Raw genomic sequence first — 19754 nt, 5'->3', positions numbered from 1 at the left:
AAAGTCATCAGAGCCACGGTGACCTACCTGGGAGGCATAGAGCAGGAGAGAGAAGAGAGAACAAAGGGGTGGAGGAGGTTGGAGAGGAGGGGGATGACCGGCCAAAATGAACTCAGCTCACATTTCTGACCAGAGCTCTGTCCAGAGAGGATTTGAGCTGAGATTGATGGGGGAGGCTGTACCAGCTGCTTGCATCTGGCTCCGGTGCTGGCTGGAGGGAGTGCTTGCTCAAACCAGGAGCAAGCCACGGGAGCGGCCACCCAGGCCAAAGTGATCACCGTGAAGGGAAATATTCTGTTCATGGGCACATCTCAATTTTAGGGAGAAATTCACTGAAAACCTGTTATGGCACAATTGCTTCATCTTTTCAAAATTCCTCTGCAAATACTTTTCCTTCCACATGAGTGTTCTGCATCAAATCCACCTTTGCTATTAGCACATAATCAAGTTTATGGTCCAACTGGTCAATCTCTGCAAACATCTGGGTAAAAAGGTGGGCATCATAGCATTATTCGCGATAAGCCTGTGACCCACTTAGTTGTAAGCATTTTATTCTCAGGATTTTTTTTTTTTATTCTAATTGCAAGTTATCTTCATTACTTCTAGATTGATGCTAAGGATTTTTTTTTTTTTTTAACCAAAGAACCAGCTTTTGGATTCAGCACCACCTTTTTCCATTTACCAATTTATGAATTTCTGCTTTTTATCTGTGTTTCATTTCTTACTTCTGCTTTTCTTTGGCTTCTTTTCTTATTCTCTATTGTTCAGTTTTTTGAGTTGAATATTTAGTTCTATTTTTGATTAAGTATTTAGACTATAAGTTTTCTCATGAGCTCTGCTTTATATTCTATAAGTTTCATTATTGTTGGTTCCTAGAAATTTTACAATTTTGATTTCCATACCTTCTTTTTATACCAAGAACATTTAATAAAGTGCTTTTAAAATTCTTTAGTGGAAAATTCCAAACATACCCAGAAGTAGAGAGAATAGTATAATGAATTCCTATATACTCACCACCCAGCTTCAACAGCAATCAGTATGTGACCAATCTTGGCTCATCTTAACCCAATCCCAGACATCTTATCATTTCCTCTTTAAGTATTTCAATATGTAAATAGATTTTTAACCTCCTACTGGAAGAGACATTTTGTTTCTGGCTTTATTAATGTCTGATTTTATTATGTGATGATCATTGAATGTTTTCTGTACTGTTTATACTCTTGGAAAATCTGTAATTGACAAATATTACCCAGGCACTTAGGAAGAAGGTCCATTTTCTGTTCCCAAGATATGAATTCGATCTCCCTCAATCAGCTCTTCCTCACTCAATGTCACAGACTAGAAGTAGGAAATGTAGACTTCTCTTTATATTGCTTATAATTCCCACTTTACGAATGGAGGTACTGTAGGACTCAGTTTGTGAATCCCCCTTGCTATTTTATCTCCTTATAATTATACCTATTAGTATTATACAGTGCCTGTCGGGAAGGGGGAGGACCTGAATCCCATCCTGTTGGATACTAAGACTAAGCTCTCTACTTTCTTTTGTCTTTGCTTGTTACACCATAGTCTATCTTCGGTTTTTAGATTTGATCACAAGGTTCTCCCAGACACCTTACACCTTATCCTATTAGGTCTAAGCAGTCCTATCAGTCAAGGTTCTTGGTTGCAAGCAATAGAATCCACTGGAGTGTTTAAACAGAAAATAAACTTGTTGGGACGCCTGGGTGGCTCAGTGGTTGAGCGTCTGTCTTTGACTCAGGTCGCAATCCCGGGGTCCTGGGATTGAGTCCGCATGGCGCTCCCCGCAGGGAGCCTGCTTCTCCCTCTGCCTGTGTCTCTGCCTCTGTGTCTCCCATGAATAAACAAATAAAATATTTATTTAAAAAAATTTGTCAAAGGATAGAAGGTAGCTTACAGTGTTTCCAGGAGCGGCAGAGAATTGGGAGGAGGGGGTTCTGCAGCCGGGAACCACAGCCACTCACCCCGCAGGCCTTCTCTCACACCTCGCAGCCACTGAGGGAGGGTCCCACCGTGACAGTGAGCACTGGAGGACCCTATCAGGGCCTCTGCCACTGCTGTTCTGAATGCTGCGCGTCCATCTGCCACCACAAGCCACCCTTTCCAGAAAGACACTCCAGTCAGCAATCTTTTCTTAGATTGCCTTCTTCCAAATAAAAGTCTGACTGGCAGATTCTAGGTCAGTTTTTGTGCCCGGACTTCAAGGGAAACTGGGACACTGAATTCTGGTTTCTACCTCCAGGCGAAGAAGTCCTAATGCAGAGATTCCCCCCACATAGGAAAGGCCATATTTGCCACAAATATGGTAAGTGCCTTTTGCAGCAGGGTGAAGAAACAGAAGAAACAGAAGAAACGTACAGACAGACAGAAGAAACGTACAGATAGACATTCACTCCTAATTAAGATAGTTCAAGAATCTAGAATCAAGTATTCCCCTGACACCATGTTAGATGTAGTTGCTTTTTGAATGCATGCAAGATGTTTTCTAAAAATGTTCCTATCTTTATAAAAAAATAATGTGATCATAAGTTTGGCCTTTCCCTTCTTGCTCCTTGTTTCTGTATCTGAAGCTCTACACTAGGCTTAAGTCTTCCTACCCCAGATACTAGAATCTTCTGATGGCTCTCTGCCTTTTCCTTTTCCTTTCTCCCCACTATCCTATATCCCGTCCATTCTCAACTCCAACATTATGCATTGGTGGCCTACCATCAGGGTCCAAGCTTTGTCTCATCTCATGGTACTTCCTCATTCAGCAAACACACGCTGTGTGACTACATGTGTGCTGTGTGCCATGCTAGGCAATTTGCTTGGCTTCAGGGGTTCAAGCATGAGTAAAATAATGCCTAATTCTCAGAGCCTCTCAGTCTAGTGGAGAAACAGTCAACCACGTAGGAAAATACAACATAATTCAAGGTGCTCTCACTACGGCACATGGGAGGAATACCCAAACCAGCTCTGTGGTCAGAGGTCATTTAGGGAGGCCCCTGGAAGAGGCTCCTGAACAGGGTCATGAAAGATAAACTGAATTTACCCAGGAAAAGAGGGGTGCTGGAAACACAAGAAACCGCAGGGAGAGGCAGGCACAGGGGCGCTTAGTGCTCTGAGGAAACACTGCAGGTGCTTTAACACAGGACTGTAGGCTGCCTGAAATAACGCAGCAGAAGACTGGTATCTTAGAGCAGGATAGGGCATATTGAGGAGTTGGGAGGCTTTTCTCAAAGCCAATGGGAGGCAACTGAAGGATTTTTGCGTTTTAGGAAGATGGCCCTAGCACCAGTAGACATAGAACGCACTGGGGGAGCTTGCTGGCGGCAAGCAAAATGTTAGGAGGCTATTGCCAAAACTCAAGAGGAAAACCCATGAGGCAGTAATGAGAGTAGCTGTGGGGATCCTGAGAGGGACTGGAGAGGTGTCAAGATGAAATCAGCAGGACTCAGAGGCTGTGGGAGCAAAGCTAGACTCACAGACGACCCCACATTCCCATGTTCCTTGGGTGAAAGAATTCTAAAGCAAGATTATGAGAAGCAAATTTAGGGGAAGAGGGCAGAGTGTTGTTTTGAGTATCCCAAGTTTGGGACAGCCAAGGAGTGATGGAACAAGAATCTGGAAGCCAGAGAGATGCCCCAGGAGAGGCCTGAGAAACAGTGTTTCTCAACCTTGGGTGCACACTGCCAACATTTGGAAAGCTTTGAAAAATACTGATGCCTGGGCCCTGCGCCTGGAGCTGCTGATGGAATACCAAGCCTGGGTTACAACAAAGCATCCCAGGTGATCAACCGGCAGCCAGGCTTGAGACCTCCTGGCACAGAGAGGAGGGTACAGAGCCTGCAGGATGGCCCTCCCCTCTCTACCCCTACCAGCCAGGTGACCCATCCTTAGTTTCCTCCTCCAGAAAATGAAGATTATAACACCTCAAAGAACTGAAAATAGTAAATCAAACAATATGTGTAAAGCTCCTAATACCGTTCCTGGCACATACAACAGACCAGACAAGGATTCACTGCCCGAGTCTGGGGAAGGGCATACTCTTGGCCTGCGTTCCCAAAGAGAATGGGGCTTTCTGTTTGGTGGGAAGGGAAAGGAGGACTCGCCCCAACCTGTCACAAACAGAGGGACTCCCCCTTGGTGTGCACACAACCTGGTGGCTCACACAACAGTCTTCAGGACTTACTGCAAGATATGGGAGGCAGCCAGATGTCTCAACACTCGAAGCAGGACCCTGGCGGCTAGGACTCTCGGTAAAGTACACAACATTGAGGTGCAACAAAATGTTCAGGCGCTGGGCAAAATATTCAGGAAGCACCACTGTGTGCCAGGCACGTGTCTACTAGGCATTCCTTTATTCCATAACCAACGTGACAGAGTCCCTATGTGTGCCAAATGCCACACTAAGTTCTGGGGAAATCGTAATAAACCAGAAAGAGACAATCTAGAGCCCTGCGGCAAACAGCCCCTTCTCCTTGACGTCTGTCTCCACCCACCCCGGCATCCCCATGGCCACCGCCTTCGTCACTCTGTCACTTGTCTCATGGGTTTCAGTAAGAACCCCTCACTCTCTTCCCCATCACCAGTAACAAGCTTCTCCGGGTCACTTTACACTCAGATTACAGATTATTTATCAAATAATCGGTTAAAAAATGCAATTACACAACAATGGGATTATGTGTCACAAGTACAGGATGCTGGGACTATATATTAAGGGCTTCACCCAAATACAGAAGCCAGAAAGGCTTCCCTTGGAAGTGACAGCCAACCAGAGAGGAGGGGTGAGGAGACTTGCCCCCTCTCCCCGTGGCTCCTCGATACCTCCATGCCCTGCTTCATACGCTCCCTCAGCCTCGACTGCCCCACAGCCTGGTTCTCCAGGTGCTCCACTCATCCTTGGTCAACCCAAACCCATGTCCTCCTTGGGGGTCTCTCCTGACCACAGTCTGCTCTCCAACCACCCCCGCCTTGTGTGTCCACTGTCTGCCATCACTAGGTACCATCGGACCTCCAATCCCTCACTGCAAGGGACTCTCTCAGGGGGCTAAGGGACTCTCTCAGGAGGCTGGCTGAGTCTCTCAGGTCTGTTGATCACTCTACCCAGGAGCTAACACGATTCTGGGAGTATTGATCAGGGTTCAGAGAAACAGGACCAAGAGGGTGTGTATGTATCTGTGTGTACAAGGGAAAAAGAGACAGAGAAAGATTTTTAAGGAATTGGCCCATGCAATCATGGTCGACAAGTCCCAACTCTACAGAGTGGAGAGCCAGAACCAGAACCCAGGTCACCTGGCAGGAGAGCTCTGCCAACAGCTGTGCCAAAAACACTCCAATGAGGACTGGCTGAGAAGTCATACAAGGCCCCTTGTGGGAAAACTGACTTCTCTGCAAGCTGCACTTCAGAGAAGCCACATCCCACTCTAGCAGGCAGAGAAACCCCACTTATGGGACACGTGGGTGGCTCAGGGGTTGGGTGTCTGCCTCTGGCCCAGGGCGCGATCCTGGAGTTCGAGCATCGGGTCCTGCATCAGGCCCCCTGAATGGAGCCTGCTTCTCCCTCTGCCTGTGTCTCTGCCTCTCTCTCTGGGTCTCTCATGAATAAATAAATAAAATCTTAAAAAAAAAAAAAAAGAAAGAAAAAAAGAAACCCCCTTTCTGCTGGAAGGCAAAGAATTCAGAAGTGTTCCAAGCTGTAGTGCCAGGATCCAGGTGCTACTCTTCCTCCAGGCAGCGTGAGGCCTCCAGCAGCTGTGCCATCATCACCTCTGGGTCGTGTTTCTGATGTGAGGGGTACCACGCTAAGCTCCACTTTGCAGACTTCATCTTGATCTTCCAGCTCCTGAGTAAATATAAACAAGTTTACCAACACACCTTCCTTCCTTTTGGCCTCCCTTCTTTCAATATTTATTTGAATAATTTCTCCATGCCAGGCCCTGGGTCAGGGTTAGGAATGCAAAGATGAAGAAGTCAGGGTCCTGGCCTCGGAGAGCTCACATGCAGCATGGTGAGGCTATGACAGGGCTCCTTGCGGGGGCAAACCTGCCCTCTTGCCTTCCCTTCACACCCGACCGGTCTCCCTGGGCAGCCTATTGTACATGCTGACTGTTCACTACTGTTCACCCCAACTCATACAGAAAAATACTGTAGCCAGAGAGATGAGGCACCCTGGCAAGACATAGCCACAATCCAAACAGCAAGTCCAAGGCAGGCAGACTCCTTTCTTTCTAAGCTTGCAGCCCACAAAGGTCAACCCTCCTCTTAGAAGCTGTTGAATAGTTCCGACCACTAGAGGGCACCAGCTAACCCCCATCTGTCCAAACCTGCCCAGCTCCAGGTCACTAAGCTCCCGGATCGTAATACTAATACCGTTTATCTTTTTTCAAAATGAGTCTTGCAAATCAAGTAAACTTTAAACTGATCACACAGACTTTACTCTTGAGCCAATAAGGAGGTAAGGGGCGAGGGAATCAACTATCCTAATAGAAAGAAAAAAGGCCACACATTGACTAATTGAGAAATACATCAGAACCTATGACAAAGGATTTTTTAAAAACCTATGCTCATGGGACACCTGGGTGGCTCGGTGGTTGAGGGTCTGCCTTCCGCCCTGCCTTCTCCTTCCTGGAGTCCTGGGATCGAATCCTGCATCAGGCTCCCTGCATGGGGCCTGCTTCTCCCTCTGCCTGTGTCTCTACCTCTCTCTCTGGGTCTCTCATGAATAAAGAAATAAAATCTTTAAAAAAAAAAAAAAGATGCTCATTATCCTAAGCATCTGATAACCACAACATAACCTCACATTATTGACAAGCCATTGTACAGCAACGGTATCCAAATAAAGGCCAGATTATGGACCAGGGCGTCAAAATCAAAGAGACAGATCCAAACACATGGTGTTTGAAAACCAAACCATGGGGGGGAAAAAATTTTTTTTTTTTTTTTGAGTAGGCTCACATCCAACATGGAGTCCAATGTGGAACTTGAACTCGACCCTGAGATTAAGACCTGAGCTGAGATCAAGAGTCGGACACCTAACTGACTGAGCTACCCAGGCACCCTAGATAGTCTCTCTCATGGACCTCAGGATGTGCATTGTCAAAAAGCTTTTGGTGTATAAAAGAGCTTAGGAACATTGCTATATAACTGGAGTATCAGAAATGTGGAGATTAAGAGTGAGAGAGAAAACTGAATTGAAGTATCTGATGATTATGGGTAACTTGTACCTTTGGGGGATGTAAGAGGGAGAATAAATCTACAAGGTCTCTGGACATGTTGAGAAGAACTGCCTTCCAGCTTGGTGAAGTAGCAGCTACATTTGGTTGTTGGAGGGTGGGTGTGAGTTTCTTAGCTGAGAAGTCTTCTTCTGTGACTTCTGAGCTCAATGGGCTCAAGGCAATGGTGGTGGTTATGTATTCAGCTCTACCATTTAATGGTTCTAAGCCCTTGGGTCAAGTGTCCTTGAAATCCCCACACCTCGGCAAATAAACATGCTACTCATTGCATTGTGGGGATTAAATGAGCAAAGATCTGCAAAGCGCTTAGTGCAAGGAAGGGGAGGGATGCTGGCTAAGAGCTGACCATTATTAGCCTAGGAGAAAGAGCAGGACACCACCCACCACTGCCCTCTGCAGGGTGCCAGTGGCCTGGGCTCTGCGTGGGTCTGTGCTACACAGATACACCTCATGCCCCACTCCCTCCAGCCCCCGTAGTTTATGAGGACTGTCTTTTCAGGTATGTGGGCTGAATTCATCACCAGATATCCTCACAACTCTTCTTTTTGGAGTATTTCCTTCTGGAACCATCTGCACCTTGGCTCCTAGGAATCCTAGCACTTTCTGAGCTCTTCTTCCTTTCCAATGACCCCTTCCTGGTTGGTGGCCTTCTCCCTCTCTGTGCCCATGAGCATCCTCCAGGATTCTGTCCTTGGCCCCCTTCCCTTCTCCTTTAAGCTCGTAAGTGATTTCATCCACTGTAACTGTCTGTGGGTCCTTGTACACTGACACTGACCTCTTTCATCTCTGACCTGCAGTTTCCTATCTTATCTTCCAGGCACCCAGTTACAGGTGTTTATATGAGCTTTAGGATTTATATGCCCCAAATTAATCAGCCATCTTCTCCTAGCCACCTGCCCTGTATCCATGGCTTCCTTACATTCCCCCCTTATTGCTACTATCAGTGGGGTCTCCGAGTAGTCAATTCCCCAAACCAGAAACCCAGCAATGATCTTCCCCATTCTTCTCCTGCCATGTCGCATCCTTCTCCAGGTCCTGCTGGATCTGCTCTCTCAAACATCTTCAGCCATCTCTAACTCTCATGCGGAACCTCAGCATCTTTACTTCAGCCTCTGACAGATGTTCTACTACTTTGTGCCCAGTCTGCCCCCCACCCAGGACTGCCTCTCCACTCATTTCCTACCTCAGCCCTCCTCGCAGTGCATGAGCTAGTAAGACTACATTATGTTTCCCAAAACCAGAAAGCCATTCCATGCCTCTGTGCCCTTCTCTGTGCCACCCCCTTTCTAAGGGCAGCCCTCCCACCTGACTTTGCCCGGCTACCTCCTACTCGCTGCAGTGGGTTGAACTTCTCAAAAGTTAATGCCCAACCAGATTTGCGGTTATTACATTATTTGGCAAAAGAGTCTTTGCACATATAATTAAGGATCTCAAGATTATCCTGGATTATCCAGGTGTGCCCCTAAATCTAATGACAAATGTCCTAATAAGAGGAGGAGAGTCACGTGGACAGCCACGTGAAGACAGAGGCAAAGACCCAAGTTATGTTGCCCCAAACAAAGGAGCACCTGTGCCACCCGGAGCTGGAAGAGACAAGGAAAAAAATCTCTTCTAGAGTCCTCAGGGGGCCCATGGCCCTGATGACACCTCAATTTTGGACTTCTAGCTTCCAAAACTTAGGAAAATTAATTTCCATTGTTTCAAGTTACCATGTTTGTGGCAGCCCTAGGAAACAACACACCCAACTCATCATTCAGAACTCAGTTCACTAATCATCTCCTCCAGAAAGTCCTCTTTGAGCTCTTCTTACCACCACCTGCCTCCTGCCAGCTCGCGTCAGATTCCCTTCCTGGGTCTGTCTCACTCAATAAACTCCTGAAAGGCAGCAACTGGGGGCTGATCCCCATTGTCATAAGAGGGCTCAGCAGTGTTCCAGGAAGACAGCAGGTGCCCCACCAGACCAACCCATGAGGATGTCAGCCCATGCACACCCCCTAGGGCCTGGGCATTGCGGCAGGAACTTCACAAACATTACCTCGCTGAGTTAACTCAATAAGCCTAGGAAGGAGGTATCAACTCTGTTTCATGGATGCAGAAACCAGGGTGCAGCAACTTGCCCAAGACCTTCACATAAGCGGAGTTGGGATGTACATCCAAGATCTCCTCAGATCACAGGTCCTACTGTGCAGGGGTACAGCATTCCCAAAAAGACCTGCGGCCAACTAGGCGAAGGATGCTGGAGAAGTCGGGGGAAAGAAAGATTGAGTCTTAATTAGCTAGGTTTGAGACAGAGCCATTGTGTGTGCACACCAGCAAGTATGGTAACAAAGGCTTAGGTTAGAAACTAAAGATGGCCTAACTCATAATGTGGCATAAATGTCTCACAGCAGCTTTAATCCTGAGCCAGGAGTTCGGTGATGAAAAAGGGCTAAGAAAAGATGAAGAGGGAACAGGGAAGAAAGACAGGAAGGAGAAGGGATCGCTCTGCTAAGTTTGGAAACAGAGCATGCTTTTCCCTCACCTTCCACCCCACTTTCTGTGGGCCACGCCTCTGCCCCCACTGGTGGCCTTGTTCTCAGGGCATCAGTGCCTAGTGGGTCTGAGCTCCCACTATGGCACTGCCCCAGGTACCGACCTGAGGCTGACATCCTGCCACCCCCCCACACCCCAAGACATCACGTCTAATTCCTGGAGCCTGGGAATATCACACACAAAAAGGACTTTGCATATTTGATTAAGCTAAGGATCCTAAGAAAGGGAGATTGACCAGGTGGTCTGAAACACAAGCACCAGGATCTTTCCGAATGAGGGGAGGGAGGGAGAAGAGAAGGCGGTGTGACCCCAGAGGCACAGTTTGGAGAAATGCAGACACAAGCCAAGGAGTGCTGGAGCCAGGAGGCTGGAAGGCCAAGAAGCAAGTTCTGCTCTAGGCCCTCCAGGGGGAGTGTGGCCCTGTTGAACAGGCAAATTACAAATGAGGGTCTGTCCCTAAGAAGGACAGCTCTTTTCACACGTGGGAACCTGTAGATTCTTCAAAGAACCCTACATTTGTTCTCAGGGGCTCCGATGTCACCCCATCCAGTGCGTAGCATGCAGTGAATGCCAGATCTGGTGGTGAATGAATGAAGAGGACAGGGAGGGAGGGGAGGAGCTGGGCTGTCACCTGCAGGCACAGATCCGGGTGACCCATTCATCAGACCTCTGCTACTTGATTACAGCCCATACAAGGGAAGTGTTATTCCTTGTAATTTCCTTTTCTCCCCACCTGGAGTCTTTCCCCCGTGTTCTCTGTCATGTATTATAATTTACAATAATTTCCTATTTTCAGTAATGTGTATCTCTAGTTTTCTGTGCAAATTTAGCCTGAAGAGCAGCTGAAATCTTTATGCTAAAGAAAGAGTCAAAGTTATGAGCCAAAGTTCCTCAGTCATAACTTCGGGAAGGCCACTCAAGTTAACCAGGAGCAAAAAGCTGTAATTATCAACCCAAAAGAAAGCCAGTTGCCTAGAAAAAAAAATCAAAGCCCATACGGGACACCATTCACAGCATCTGCAATATACTTTTCTAAGCCATGTTAACATCAAAAGAGGGAAAACAACAGCCTCATCTATCCTGCAATCTCCCCAAAAGTATTATCCTCCATAATTATATTTATACTTCTCTGAGTTCTTGTAGGTCTTTTAAGTCTGAAAATAACCGGTAAAATAAGACAATATGGGGTCCCGTGAGAGACTGCCTATAGAATCAGCTCTAGCATGATGCCAGAATAATCCCCAGGGCTCCTCTCCCAGTTTTGCTTCATTCAACAAAACAATGTTGAAAAACCACATTTGAAGGCATCTACTACTTTCAAGTACTAGAGAGACAAGTAGGAAATAAATCATCGCATATAGGAGACAGTACTTAAGGGAAGTACTGCAAATACCCTATAGAATATGTGAACAAGCAGAGCCACAAAGCCCCCTCGGTTCCTAGGAAACCTTTCAATCTATGCACTTAATTAGTACCACCTAGGAGAGCCTGCAAGTCCCCTCTGCCTTTGCCCTCCTGCTGCCACCTGGGGTGGCGTTCCTACCTGGGATTTATTCGCCCATCAGATAACCATCAGTTGTTAAACACCAAACGGTGGCTTCCAAGTTCTGCTAGAGCAGTGTTTCTGGAACTCTGAAGTACACTGGAGTCCACTGAGGATCTTGTTCAAATCCATATCCAGATTAATTAGATAAGAGGCAGAGCCTGAGGTTCCGCATTTCTTAAGGAGCTCCCAGGTGGTGAGGACACTGCTGGGGTGAGAAGCACAGGTGAGTAGCAAGACATTAGAGCACTTTTTGCCCCCCACTTAAAACAAAAACAAACCAACTTCTGAAGGCATCAGATTCTAGTAGCAGGTGTGTGAGGTGTCAAGGTTTCCATGAGGGCAGAGAAGCTGAAAAGCATTTGGATAAAGGGTGGTGCTTATTAAAGCAAGTGTGGTTTCAGAGCTGCTGCCCTGTTCAGCAAAGGCTGTCAGGTACTATATCTAAAAACAGAAAGCCCAATGTGGGACTCAATCCCAGGACCTCGGGATCACGCCCTGAGCTGAAGGCAGACACTCAACCACTGAGCCACCCAGGTGCCCCTGGACCTCATCTTCACCCGGCTGCACCAACAGGGACCATCCCTGCCACACACTTCCTGTTGACCTCATCATTGAGTTGAGAATACTGTTGGTGATCAGAGTGGGTGAGGAATCAAGGATGCCAAGGAAGGAAAAGTCCAGAAAAATTGCCAGCCCAATAGGATTCCTGGTGCACGTCTGCTAAAAGAGGCTATGGTAGTGACCGTTGCATTGAGGCTAGTGGACTGGAGCCATCAGTAAAATACACACTTATTTCTTAGAGTACAAGCCCTTGGGCCACGTCCTTTTCTGCCTGGGATGCCCAGCTTCTGGCTCCTAGCAGTGCTCACAACATGCTGTTATCATGGGACTCGTGAGAAGCAGGAGCCCGTAAAGGAGGCTCACGAAGGCAGCTGAGGCCTCTGACAACAATCACACCAGCCCAAGGCAACAGGATACCCCACAAAATGCTTGCTGGCACTACATCACAGTGTCCCTGACTAGGCTCTTCTGCAAAATAACAGAGAGCAAGCTGAAGCAGTTGGCCCTGGAGGGTCACACAGCAAATCAAGAAGTAGGATCACAGTGTGACAGCAGCTTGCTGCACACCACTAGGCAATGCCAGGTCTCCTCCTTGCTCCTGATTCTCCCACAGTAAAATGATGTGTTGGATTTGATGGTCTTTTAGGCTCCTTTCAGAGGAAGCCGACTGCCATCCCACATTCTGTGACGCTCCTCGCTTCAGAAATAGAGCCTAGGAATTCAACTCCCTCCATACCTTGTCCTGCTGGTACCAGAGAAGTGCAGGGGGTCAGCCAGAGCTGTTTCCTCCACCCTCTGACAAGACTCACGTTTTCCCACTTGATTAAATTCCCAGTCCCATTAGTGCAACTAGGAAAACCTGCTCTGGGTATTCAAGGTGACAGCTGGAGGGAGAGCTCTGAGGTCACCCAGAACACTTTGTCTTAGAGCAATTCAGCTGAGATTATCAAATATTCGCTACATTTTTATTTTTCAATTATTTCTTCTTCCCCTTCCTAAATCCATAAATCCTCAGTTTCTGGAATTGCAAAGAAACCCTCCCACCCCCAAAATCCATCTTTTTCAGTGTTTGGAAGCTACAGGTCACTTCTATAAAGAAGAAAAAAAAAAGAAAAAAGAAAAAAAGAGAAAGCAATATTTGCAACCATGACATAGGTATTCTGTTGGTGATTGCGGTATTCTCCAACAAAGGTCTTTAGATACCAGGAGTCTAAGTGCAGATCAATATTTAATTAGAATTGTCTAATTTCTGAGTCTTCCTAGTTTTGCTTTGATGCTGGTCGTTGAATCACTTGAAATGACTCTGATGTTAAGAGGCTTCTGCACGTGGGACGCCTGGCTGGCTCAGCGGTTAAGTGTCTGCTTTCGGCTCAGGGCGTGATCCTGGAGTCCCGGGATCCAGTCCTGCATTGGGCTCCCTGCATAGAGCCTGCTTCTCCCTCTGCCTGTGTCTCTCATGAAGAGTCTTTAAAAAAAAAAAAAAAAAAAAAAAAGAGGGCCTTCTTCAGTCTCCCACACAGAGAGGACCCAGCTGGCCAGCAAGCACCGGATAATGTCACACCCGCAAGAGGGGGCATCTAAGGCCCCAGTCATTTGTCCAGTTTGGGTCAACTTAACAAAGCTCTCAGGAGGAAGTACTGTGGCCTTTTCAGGAGAGTTAAAGCTTTCCTAGAGATGAGAAAGAAAATATGGAATGAATGAAAATATCACACAACAGCACAAACCCCACGGAACACTACATGAGGGCCACTGCAGAAGAGACTTCTGGGCAAAATGAAGTCATTAATTGAGTCCCTGTCTTATTTTAGGTGCCTTGTTTATATTTATTTACTTTATTTCAGTGGCCGCCTTGTGACCTTGTAAATACATTAATTATTCCCATTTTACAGAAGAGGACACTGAGGCCCAGCCCAGAGTCTGGCCCAGCTGGTAGGGGTGGAGCTGAGATGTGAATGACCCTTGGGCTCCAGCATCCACAGCTCCAGACTCTGCTTGGTTCTATGTGGAAACTAGGTCGAGATCTGGGCACACCTGACCGCCATCCTGCAGAGAAGGATTCAGGAAAAGATGGCCATGAGGGCCCCGGGGTGCCCCCACCTTCTGGGACTGTGATTGGAGCCTCCAGGCTGGGTGGGAGTGCAAGTCTCTGCCTCACCTGAATCGGGTGAGGCGTGGTCCCCCTCTCCCAGAAAGAGCCGCTGAGGCTGGAGGGCTTGGTGAGGAAGCGCGCCTGTACCCCACCTCCAGCCACCTACCCACCTTCACTTGGACCCCACCCCGCCTAGCCACACGCGGGTACTTACCGCCCTGGGCAAGCCCTGGAGCCCAGCTCTGCGAGCAAACACGAGAAATTAAACAGTTTGCACAGGATGAGATTTGGCCCGTGGAAGGTGCCTGCAGCTGGTGGTTAACACCAGCAGTAAGAGGATCAACGCCGAGTCCCCGGGCTTAAAAGGGGGGGTGGGGTGAGAAGTGTGCGCGCTCCCTTTTACCCATTCACGTTAGTTAATTTGGATGATAAGGGTTGGTGTTTAATCCCTTTGTGTGCGAGTGAATATACTGAAATCGACAACCCCTGAGAGGGCACCCGGGCTGGCAGAGCGACCTGCGGGAGAGTGCGGGTCGTGTCCAATCTGGCGTGAAGCAGAAAAGAAACGTCCCGGGGAGACTGAAAGGCAGACGGAGAGGGACACCCTAGGGGTGCGTGGTGCCCTGCAAGCCCCACACCTCCCAGGCCGCGGCGGGTGGGCCGCTGTCTTCCCCGAGGCCCCGCACCCCAGGCCTGCCTCTGCGCCCTAGGAGCCCCCTGGCTCCCACAAGCCGGCGGGGCCCCTCCCTAGCCACCCCTGGCGAGGACTCCCGACACCCAGAGGGAGAGTCCGGGCCCTGCCACGGCCCAGCGAGGTGGAGAGTTGAGGTGCAAAAGGTGGGGTGCAAAAGGGAGGGGCAGATATCCAAAGGGATGTCCCGGTGGTTCTCAGATGGAACAGATCAGAAAAAAAGGGGAGAGCTCGGTGGCTCCAGGGCAGGTCGTAAAACAAAAACCATTTTTATAGCTTCCATCTGCAAGAGAGCTCACGCCCCAGCCGAACCCCGCACGCCCGGAGCCCCCCGAGCGCGGGTGGGAGGCTGCAACCGCGAGCGGAGCCCCGCGGGCGGGGGAGGAGGCCCCCCGACCCGGGCCCGGCTGCCCGCAGGGGCGCAGGAGGCCGAGAGAGTTCCCAGCCGCCGCCGCCCCCCTCCTTCCCCTCGGGCCCGTCCAGCAAACTTCTTCCCCGGTTTCTGTTCGTGCCTTCCCTCCCTCCTCCTCCCCCGATATATTCGCTCTCTAAAACCATAAAAAAGAGATCAACTTCCCTAACTTCACGGAGCCCTTTTCAGTGACAAATATTGATGCCCAAAGTGTCTGCGCTCTCCCGCCCCCAAACGTTAAGAAAAGGCGCCCGCGAAAGGGGGACATAAAAAGTTAACAATGCTGTGAAAATATGTTTGCAGAAAATAGACAATCGTTGGATTAAACGTATTCAAGTATGAAATAATGCCTTTTTGTGTCAAAACTTGGGCGATGGGCGGGTACAAAAGTTCCCTGTGGCAGCTACTTGCTCCCTTTGTGAGCCGTGCGCTTTGGCGTCTCCACTTGGGCGCATTACTCAGAGCACTCTAAGCGCGATTGTTTCTCCCTTTCTAATGACATTTACCGGATCAAAACATGCTGTTAATTCGATCAGAAGGCTTCACCCTCCCTGACAAAGCCACAATAATTTCTCCTGAAGTTTGTTAAATTGACCAAAATTAGGCAAATGAATAGGGGTCTGTAGGCGCCCCCTCTCGCAGGTGACGTCGTATAATGCTCGCCTGGGCCAGCTGCATTCCCCCTTTTCTTTTCGGCCCACTCCTCTCCGTGTTCACCCCCCCCCCATCCTCCGACCCCCCCTTCACACACACACATGCACATGCACACACACACACACACACACACATACACACACGCCTGCCGGTCTCTCCTCCCCCACCCTCTGGCATTATTAAAATTTAGCCCGATGAAACTATTCATACTTTTCAATGGACATTTTCGTATAGGATAATAGGCTACAAATTGAGCCTCTTCCCCCCGCGAGGAGAGAGCCCGAGGAGGGGGGAGAAAAGAAAGCCACAGCGACGTGGTCAGGGAGCAAGGGGGGAGCGTCGCGTGCCAAAGACCCGCGGGAGGGGCGAGGCGAGGCGGGAGCCTCGTGTGCCAGCCGCAGCCCCACACCTGCCGGGATGTCCGGACAAATAAAGCGGTGTAAACAAAAAGGGGGGAGATGGACGTGTCACCAAGTCGTGTGAGAAAAGCCTGGGAACAAACGGGGCGCCTCCGTCTCCAAGAGCTCTCCCTTGAACCCGGCGGAACAGCCTATTAAAGGCTTACTTAATTACTTTAATGACTCTGGACAGGCTTTAAAACGCACTCGGCGCTGGGGCTGCGGGCTTGCTGGGATTTGTAAACAGGCAATCGTGTGAGACTCAGCGGTGGGACTAAAGGAGGCGACACTGTTTTGTGAGGGTCCTCGCCCCCCGGTGCCCGCGGCCGCTGCGCCCCGGCGCCCTGCGCCTGCTGCAGGCGCCCGCACGCCCGCCGGCCCCGGTTTACCGCCTCCTTTTCCCGCCGGGGCTGTTGCCATGCAAATGCTACTCCCCCGCCGATCACGTGTCCTTTGAAGGGCCACGTGGATTAACAAAGCTGATCTGCCCCCAGCTCGCCCCCCTCGGCTGCTAATTTTTTTTTTTTCTTAAACGTCTTTAAAACTGATCTTGAATGCATACATCCCCCAAACGCAGCTCCCCTAATCCTATGGAATAATTCAACTCGTGAATGCACTTGCAGCCCTAGATGACCGCTTTATAAGGCGGTGCCTCGGAGTTGGGAGGCTGCAGTCTACCTGGGACGCCCGAGGAGGCACACGAGGCGGAAAGGGCACGGGTGCCTCGCGCCACCGCCTCCCCCGAGGGCGCGTCCCGACCAGGATGTCAGACAGGCTCAAGGAACGCAAAGTGAGTCCGCTGAGCCCAGGCGGCCCTTGCGCCCCGGCCGCGGGGGGCGTCCGACTCCCCGAGCCGCCACCTGGCGGGCCCGACGCTGGGGACGCGGCACCCGGGACCGTCGAGCGGAGGCATCTCGAGGGGTTGGGGGGAGGGAAAGCGGCTGGAGAGACACGAGGCTCCTCCTCCCGGGGGAGCCCAGGCCCGAGGCCGCTTGGCCACCTCCCCGGCGGCCTGGCGCTCGGCTGGAGCCCGGCCCGAGCGGGTCGAGGGGCTGGAAGAGGAGCGCACCGGCCGGGGCGTCAGAGGCCGGGCCCCTGGGACCCTTGCGGGGAGGGGCACGGCCCCCCTCCGGGAGGGGCCGGCCCTGGGCGGCGTGGGGGGCTGGGACGACGGTGGACACGCAGCCACGGCCGTGCCTTTGACGACTCCCTGGGCAAAACTATCCTAAACGTACGAACCTCTGTTCGCAGAGAACCCCTGTTTCCCACAAAGTCATAGAAAAGCGGAGGAGGGACCGGATTAACCGCTGCTTGAACGAGCTGGGCAAGACGGTGCCCATGGCGCTGGCGAAGCAGGTAACGTCAGAGGCCGAGCCCGCAGGCCCGGGCGCCGGGGCTCCTCGGCTGCCACCCCCGGCAGGGGTGCAGGCAGCGCGGAGACGGAGAGGGCCTCCCCCGCGGGCTCGCGTCCCCGGGCCCCGGGCCCCGGGCCCCTGGCGGCCTGGCGCGGGGCCTCCGCAGCGCCCTGCCCGCCGCTCCGCGCACAACCGCGCACCCGGCCTGCCCGGCTCGGCTCGCGCCCGGAGGGTCGCTGCGAGGAGCCCTTGCTCCTTCTTGCAGAGTTCCGGGAAGCTGGAGAAGGCGGAGATCCTCGAGATGACCGTCCAGTACCTGAGAGCCCTGCACTCCGCCGATTTTCCCCGGGGAAGGGAAAAAGGTGGGCAACGGGGAACCCGGGCAGGGAGGCTTGGGGTGGGAGTGGGAGTGGGAGCGCTGGAGGGCATCCCTTCCCGGGATGCGGCCGGAGGCGGGGGCGGGCCGTGGGGGTGGGGGTGGGGGCGCTGGAGGGCAGGTCGTGGGGTGCTGGCTCCGTCGCCTCCTCTCAGGTGGGGAAGGGGGTGGCGTCAGGCTCTTAAGGAAAAGGGGGTCGCCTGCTTGCGCTTTTCCGGTCTCCGGGTAAGAGAGCACAGGCCTCGGGCGGGGGCTTTGGCCCGGGAGCGTGATGGGCGGCACCCGCCTGGGGCCCCGGTGGAGAAGGGGCTGCTCACGGTTCTCGCCTCCCCCCCGCGGTTCCCTCGCCCCCCAGCAGAGCTGCTAGCCGAGTTCGCCAACTACTTCCACTACGGCTACCACGAGTGCATGAAGAACCTGGTGCACTACCTCACCACCGTGGAGCGGATGGAGACCAAGGACACCAAGTACGCGCGCATCCTCGCCTTCCTGCAGTCCAAGGCCCGCTTGGGCGCCGAGCCCGCCTTCCAGCCGCTGGGTTCGCTCCCGGAGCCGGATTTCTCCCATCAGCTGCACCCGGCGGGGCCCGAGCTCGCGGCCCACAGCCCCGGGGAGGCCTCCGTGTTCCCGCAGGGCGCCGCCCCCGGGCCCTTCCCCTGGCCGCACGGCCCGGCCCGCAGCCCGGCGCTGCCCTACCTGCCCAGCGCGCCCGTGCCGCTCCCGAGCCCCGCGCAGCCGCACAGCCCCTTCCTGGCGCCCGTGCAGGGGCTGGACCGCCACTACCTGAACCTGATCGGCCACGCCCACCCCAACGCCCTCAACCTGCACCCGCCCCAGCACCCCCCGGTGCTCTGACGCCGCCTCGCCCGCCGGATTTCTCCGAGCGTCGGGCGCTGCCGACGAGAAATACTGCATACTGTACAGGTGTAAATACGGCGCCGACAAAACAGCCGGGTGGGAGAGGGCCAAGAGCAAATTGGTCTCCCCCCCCACCCCCCGACCCCCCGACCCCCGGCAATAAACGTTTTCTGATAAAGCCCCGAGAGCTGGATTTCTTTGTTACCTTCCGCTCCTCCACAACCACCCCTGCAGGTGCCGAGGGCGCAGCAAGCCGGAAAGGGCCCAGGTGACGACCTTCAGGGCCCGGGGGCGCGGGGACGAGGGGGGCGCTGCGGGGTGTGCGGAGGAGGAGGGAGGGACCCCGGGATGGAGCGGGAAGTCGTGGCTCCCGGAGGAGCAGAGCCTCGCCCGACCCGGGCGCACCTTGGGCATTTGCCCCGGAGCCCGGAGCGCGCGGAGACCCGGGCCCCGCACCTCCGAAAATGCAAATCGAGGACCCGCCCCCAGCGGGCCCGAGCGGACCCCGGCCGGAGGGGCCCGGGGCGCCCCGCCTGCCGCCAGAGGAGCCGGGGATCGCGCGCGCCCCGCGCACCGGCGGCCTGGAGAGCCGCGCCCCTCGGGCCCGCGGGATGCGGGACTCCGTTCCCAGCCTGAACACGTCTCCGGAGGAAGGAGGGAGAGGAAGGGCCCCCCGAGGTGTGGCTCAAGGCAACACCCGACGAGGTTTGCTACTGGAGGATGACAGGACTCGGCGCCGCCGGGGGGCTCGGGGAAGCTGGCCTTGCCTCCTGCGCGCACCTGGGCTCCGCGTCGGGGACGCTAGGCCGCCGGGTGGGGACACGCGCTCCCCAGGGGCCGCTCCCCCTGCGGACGCCCCCGCCCAACGCTGGCGCGGGGTCCGGGTGCCCAGGCCCGCCGAGAGAAAGCCTCCCTCTCCCCCTTCCCCGGGGGGAGCCAGGGTGGACTTTAACCTTCTGCTCCACCCAGAACGTCGGGAGGAAAAGTTTCCAGCGCCCAGGGGACACTTGGTCACTGATCTTTAGGAGATGAGGGTGTTCGAGTCCT

The 19754-nt window shown here is 52.4% G+C and overlaps 1 protein-coding gene and 1 long non-coding RNA gene across 3 annotated transcripts; one reads left to right on the top strand and one right to left on the bottom strand.

The window, feature by feature from the left end:
• Window positions 1-4331: 4331 nt before the first annotated feature.
• On the bottom strand, window positions 4332-18623 carry LOC112675221 (uncharacterized). The gene is made up of 4 exons (XR_003145820.3): window positions 18546-18623; window positions 11311-11518; window positions 9271-9471; window positions 4332-5845 (listed from the first exon to the last, which is right to left on the bottom strand). It is a non-coding gene; the product is annotated as an uncharacterized LOC112675221 (long non-coding RNA).
• HELT (helt bHLH transcription factor) lies at window positions 16590-18854 on the top strand. Of its 2 annotated transcripts, none has more exons than XM_025471814.3 (4): window positions 16590-16908; window positions 17370-17474; window positions 17739-17835; window positions 18208-18854. In XM_025471814.3, the coding sequence occupies exons 1-4, from the start codon at window positions 16882-16884 to the stop codon at window positions 18702-18704; spliced, it is 726 nt and encodes a 241-aa protein (XP_025327599.1). In that variant the 5' UTR covers window positions 16590-16881; the 3' UTR covers window positions 18705-18854. The 2 variants fall into 2 exon arrangements, with proteins under 2 accessions (XP_025327599.1, XP_025327598.1); XM_025471813.3 differs by having other exon boundaries at window positions 18205-18854.
• Window positions 18855-19754: the final 900 nt, after the last annotated feature.

This window comes from Canis lupus, chromosome 16, assembly GCF_003254725.2.
Source record: "Canis lupus dingo isolate Sandy chromosome 16, ASM325472v2, whole genome shotgun sequence".
Lineage (NCBI taxonomy): Eukaryota > Metazoa > Chordata > Mammalia > Carnivora > Canidae > Canis > Canis lupus.
The sequence above is the reverse complement of the archived record's forward strand: the minus strand, read 5'-3'. Positions and strand labels throughout refer to the sequence as shown.

What these genes read in the sequence shown, in the direction of transcription:
- HELT (XM_025471813.3), top strand. Translation starts at nt 16,882, where the DNA reads ATGTCAGACAGGCTCAAGGAACGCAAA. An exon ending in ACAGGCTCAAGGAACGCAAA is followed by an intron (nt 16,909 to 17,369) that starts GTGAGTCCGCTG and finishes CTCTGTTCGCAG; the next exon opens with AGAACCCCTGTTTCCCACAA. An exon ending in TCCCCGGGGAAGGGAAAAAG is followed by an intron (nt 17,836 to 18,204) that starts GTGGGCAACGGG and finishes CTCGCCCCCCAG; the next exon opens with CAGAGCTGCTAGCCGAGTTC.